At 40.0% G+C, this 5,883-nt stretch overlaps 1 protein-coding gene across 11 annotated transcripts in view; it reads right to left on the bottom strand.

Moving 5' to 3' along the window:
- Window positions 1-573: 573 nt before the first annotated feature.
- LOC311437857 (uncharacterized protein) overlaps window positions 574-5,883 on the bottom strand; it is a 197,778-nt gene continuing 192,468 nt past the window's right edge. For 8 of the 11 annotated variants that reach the window (XR_014693761.1, XM_084521652.1, XM_084521655.1 and 5 more), the window contains one exon: window positions 3,521-4,613. Coding sequence is in view for 1 of the 11 variants with exons in the window: in XM_084521656.1 (XP_084377782.1) it covers window positions 4,595-4,613 (19 nt within the window). In the remaining 10 variants the exon portion in view is untranslated. Of the gene's footprint in view, window positions 651-2,455; window positions 2,564-3,211; window positions 3,303-3,520; window positions 4,614-5,883 lie in introns of those variants that run through there. The other 3 variants (XR_014693759.1, XR_014693760.1, XR_014693762.1) reach the window with 3 other exon arrangements.

The raw sequence follows: 5,883 nt of genomic DNA, 5'->3' as shown, positions 1-5,883 counted from the left end.
ATCTGGTTCTGGAGTGACACATGGAGCTCACGGGCTTGTTGCCACATCCACTGTTGTGATCAGAGCTTATTGCTCCCAGCCTGATGTCAAGCAGAGACTAATCAAATGTGAGATGGGTGAACAGAGGCAGAGCCATGGAGCTGGCTGCTTCCGAATCTGTTGCTTTTGGTTCTTCCTTATACTGCAGCAGCACGCGAGGTTCCAGTTACTGATACATTTTTTTCCTCATTGACTTGCTACTGAAGATACTAGGCAAAATTAACACAGTAGTCAGAGGTGGAAAGCCATTAACTGAAAAGATATAATGCAAGATATAACGCAATGTCAGGCTTATGTTGCTTTGTGGTGACAATATTCTAAGACGCTGCCAATGTCCCCCACGTTCTGTGACTCCTGTGTCTACTTGGCATGGTGACATTTACCAGATCTTCATAACGTCATTCCAACAACATATCAATTAAAAAAGGTTGATTCCATAGGAAAACAGTTACTTGCTCAGTAGCGGTAGGTGCACACAAAGGACACCGCATGACTGTTGAACACTCAGCCGAGGAATTCCAGCTATTCCCATATCACACAGCCAGAGGAGGGACTGTTGCACTGGACCGTGTTTCGCACATGCTTTCATCAGTGTCCAGTTTGGTCTGAATCTAAGGATAATAATCTTCTTGAACCATTAAAGAGCAAGAGGAGAAAACACATCCACAAACCATAGAGTGCTATTTTATTTTATTTTTTTTTAATTTTTATTTTTTAAAGGAAGAAATAAAGAAACCTATCCTGGGGAATTACACAATTTCTCCAAAGACAGAAACAAATTCAACACAGGTGAAAGCTACTGGAGATCTTCTGATAAAAGTAGGCAGGTGGAGGCTCTAATGAAGGCATACACTATAGTACACATCTTGCCAATGTTTCTTAATGAATAATATGTGCACTCAGATGAGAGTAATATTGATTGAGGTCTGCAGGGAAAGTTCTCTAGGAAAAAAAAATATTCTAGGAGCAGAGTCCTTTTTGGAAGATTCTGATCTTTTCCTGCTGCAACCTTTCCCCTCCCCTCTCTTTGTGCTACCCAAAGCAGCTGACAGCCAAAAAATGAAAAGCCTGCCCTGCATCTAATGTATCTATCAGATCCAGAAAGAAATTTATATACCGGTACTAAGAATGGCTGCACCATTCTCCTTAGCTGGTAGAGGGCACAGCAGTGTGTAATTAGGACTGGATTACTTTACTCAGAACTGGAGCAGAGAGCAGATGTCATGCATTAATATTGGCATTTGATTCCAGACACTTTCTCTGCCATGTTTGCAAAAACAATTTGCCTTCCTATCTTGGATCTTGCCTTGCATTTACTCTTTGATTGCTGTAATGCAAACAAAAAGCCACCAATGGCAACATGAATGTAGGACAGGTCCGTACAGAGTGCATAGAGTTTATGTTTTAATTCCTAACATTAAAAAAATAATAATTTTCTGATCATATTGATTAGATTAATATAGCTGATATATTCCACTAAATGCCAGCTCAGACAAAAGAGGTCATGACATTATAAAGCATTTGTTAACATAAGCCAACAGGAAAGAAAAACATACCTTATTCCAAACTAATGTACTAATGTTATCAGATATTATCTATAGTACATGTAAGATACATCTCCCTTTTCAAACATGGACAACCTTCCCCCCCCCCCCCCCCCACCCTCCCCCGTTTCTGCATACAGGGGACTTCAGTTTTGATTCTACTCCAGTTCAACATTTCATATACAGAATCCTTCCAGAAGGCCTAGAACTGAATTTCATGCTGTTAAAAAATACTGGCCCAAATTCTGAACTGCAGCCAGCTTCCATTTGATAGCAGCTTTATGACTGCAGCTGGGTTCTGGAGGTTTCTAAGGAGTAAAAGATGATCTGCCTTCATTTAGGAGAATCCAGGGTGTGATTGCAATGGTCTGTACTACAGAGGCACTGAGTAAACACAGCACAGTGGGCAGCATGTAATCCAGCAGAGTGATGGTGACCACCCTATCTTCATCTATATTGATGCAACCCAAAGAGAAGAGCCACTGAAACTCTGCTGCAGGGGTATGTTTGGCTTCAAAACACGCTGTTTGCTGTGCTTAGGGCACACATCAGTCTCAGACCTGTAACACCAGCAACACACCTGTAGCACCCATTTCCATGTGGAAATGCTTTTTTTCTTTCTTTCTTTTCTTTCATTTAAAAAAAAAAAAAAAAAAAAAAAAAAAAAAAAAAAAAGAGGGGGTTGGGAAGAACGGGAAAAAAAATAGATTGCATTAACAGGGCCACAACGAAGAGACTGGATGATCTTGAGCTTGTGGACCACAGAGTCCCCATGAAATACTTCCCCTTTTTTCACTGTACGCAATGGTGGCAACTCCCCTAGTCTTAAAGAAGGGTTGTACATTGGATAACTTAACAAAATGACTAATTACCTCGACAAATCAGGAAAAGACTACTGAAACCAGGCAGACAGACCATTCAGTACCAGTTCACATTCTTTTGGTCCATCAGCAAGTGGCAGAAGTGTAAAAACTGCTATCCTAAAACAAGAAAATAACTGGAGTAAAATGGCAGCAGTTGCCACAGTTCACTTTAAGCAGGTGAGAAACTCAGTCTTGAAGCTACAAAGATAACTACAGAAATTATATCATTCTCTCAGTGAGAGCTAGAAAAGCTTCTTGACTCACAGGGAGGTCAATAAGTGAGAGCCCAGTGGATCATTTGTTGCGTTTTTAATGCTTCATGGCTCAGGGTCAGTCAGAAATCCCTATCTTAAGGTCATGGTTAGGGCAGTCTGGAAAACAATCTTGTTTCTTTTCTGTTACTGGCAAGGCCTTGCTAGGCTCTGCTATTTCTCTCTCTCATAGCAAACCATTATAGCCTACTCCTCCTGCTCATCACACTGTGGTTAAATTCACCCTAGGCACTGACATGCAGCTTCTCGGGGATCACAGTAGCCTGGAGGACCTTCTCTGTAGCTCTCCATAGCATTACAACACAAGGCAACAAACAGCCAAACAAAGCTAACACTGAGCAACACTCAGGGGAGTAAAATTCCTTACAGTGCCCATTGATAAGTGAGTACTAATATTTATTTTTAGCTTTTTTTTTTTTTTTTTAAATAGCATCAGTGAGACAGAATGAGGAGCATAGACAGCAGCAAACCTACCTGTTAAGTAAGCACTGAGCTCCATTTCTACTGCTCTAGCCCCTTGCCACTGCAGCAGTGTGGCTACACTTGACACATGGGGAAGCAGTGATAATCATCTATCTCATAACCTGCTTAGGAGACAGTCTGACTTTGAAGAAACTGGAAAGTACAGTTCAGAGGGCCTGCTAATGACTACATCTGTTTTAAATAGACATATTTTGACTACAGCTTCCATACCAGTCACTGGAGTCAAGCGATCACTTAAAAAGGCTGAGATACAACTCTGCAGTATTTTACAATGGATTTAATAGCTAAGCCTTAAAAGAAAAAATACTGCCATCCAAATACACAGCTGAAGCACAGGCCTTTAATGAACACCACTCACCGCTTAAATGTGAATTCACACTACAACACTCTTGCAAATGATCTATAATGCCTTACATTGCTAGTATATCAAATTTGCATAAATATCCCTCAAATATTTATAAACCAATACATATAAGCATGCATTTACAGGTGAATATCAGAAGTGCATTACACACAAAGTTCTTACACACTAATTAATTCAAATAATCACATTTTGCCTTATTAAACATTATGTGGATAAAATATAGCTTGCCATCAATTCTAAGCACTAAAATACTGTTAGAAAGGAACAGCACTGCCAAAAAAAGCAAGAGAGAGAACGTGCACATACAAGAACACTTTAGTGGACTGCAGCTATAAGATCTAATGCCATGGAATGACTAACAATAACGTATATATTACTTTTAAACAAGCGAGCAATTTTGGATAACTTTCCACTTCTTTGTCTGGTACTTCAGTTTCAGACTAGTGAGCTATAACTGTGCAACATAAGCAGAAAGCAGCAAAAGAGACTGCTAACCTGCTTGCACATTTTAAAAAAGGTCTCCTCAGAAGCAAGGATAATTCCTTATTTCCTCCAGCTGCTTATTTACTGGTGCTTTCCTGCCCTCATTTAATTAGAGCTAAAAAAACAACAGTCACAACTGTCTCTAATAGTTTTTTCAAAACTCTTTCCCACTAACAAACCCTTTACTTATCAAGAGGTACTAAGAAGCACCGAGGACAGCTGTGTAGTTGGGAACAAATTTCTAAGTCAGCCCCCCTTTAAAGCTTTTATGCACCTAAGAAGTCTAGCCCTGCCTGAAAGACGGTGATTAAAGTTTTTAAAGAGTACAGAGATTTTACAGAGTAGTACGATGCTCAGGACCAATTAAATGTCATCTTAAGTACTTAACTGAAGCATTTTTTATATACCAGGAATCAGTTAAGTGGAAGGTGCCAAATTAAACTTACATTTTAATTTTGCCATTGAGTTAATCTCAAGAGATTATGCATCGTATTTCAAGAATGATTTGAGAAAGCTTTCAGTAGAACAGTCTCTGTTAAGTTGGCTTCAGAAGCACTGCAGAAGTCTGTAAAAAGAAAACACACAAGGGAAATTCAGCATACTCAAAAGCAAATAAGTGCAAATAACAACAACAACGACGACGAAATGTTGCAATTAAGACTGAAAAATGCAGGTGGCATCACATGAGGGGGTCTCAGCCAAGAGAGTATCAGTCTGTACAAGGACATTACATGAGTTCGTTTTGGTTTCAGGCAAGAGCCATAAAACCCAGATTTTCTTTTCTCCAACATGTGACAAGTTAATTTGCCACATGTAATAACATGATACAACAATCCACATGTCCTTTCTCTGATGAATGCTTTTCTCAAGCAAATATGACCAAGAAATTTTGGGGAGAAAGTAATACAATAAAGCTTTTGTGAAGGCAGGAGGTCTTGTAGTTGACTGGAACTAGGAAGACTTGAAACTTATTCCAGGTCTGGTTTACACTTTTCATACAGTGCATGGCAAGTCTTTTAGGCACCAGAAGTCAGGTGGCAGGTAAAATTTTTATACATGTTTACATGTTCTTGGTGCAAACATGTAGAAATCAGAAGATTTACATGGTTAAATGGACACAAACTCTGGTTGTAAGCCCAGCCTAACCTTAACCCTGGCCAACCATACCCATGCCTTCTTTTGGAAGGGTAATTAATATTATTATTATTTTACATGGATTATGTCAGTGATTGGGGCTGAGGGATGGTCCAATAACTAGAGCACAACTTTAACGACAGCTGTTAGTATGTGGAAGGGAAAGAGTAGGAATACCCTGGGCTGGCTTTCTTGCTCATGTAGGAGCAATGTGCAGCAACTTGTACCTGTGTGTCCCACACTACAACCTCACTTGGGAAAGCAAGCAAAATGCAGTAGTGGCCATCTTCCTTCAAAATGTGGGCAAAAGGCTTGTCTTCTTGTTCTTATAACAAAATACACCACCATGATCTCTGAGATCACACGCCAGCAGATGGGAAGGCTGGTTTAATTCTTTCATGTGCCCGAGCAGATGTCACCTGCACCAGCTACCTCACCAAACAGACTTTTCTGGCCTAGGGTGTGCTCCTGCACCTTCTCCTGTTTAATTTACATGTAATCATTAATAAATCATTGGGCTGGAGGAGAAAACATTGCTCCAGGTGATGGAATAGGTTACTCATCCTGGTTTCCACTCGCTGCTTTACAGATTCTATTTTTGTTTTACATTGAACAGTTTTTGTCTAAACTGCCATCATTGGCATAGGGATTTGACCCCGCATCCCTCTAAGATGATGAGAAAACAAATCCTCTTCCTCCCC

The sequence above is a fragment of the Aythya ferina genome (assembly GCF_964211825.1).
Source record: "Aythya ferina genome assembly, chromosome: 5".
Lineage (NCBI taxonomy): Eukaryota > Metazoa > Chordata > Aves > Anseriformes > Anatidae > Aythya > Aythya ferina.
The sequence above is the reverse complement of the archived record's forward strand: the minus strand, read 5'-3'. Positions and strand labels throughout refer to the sequence as shown.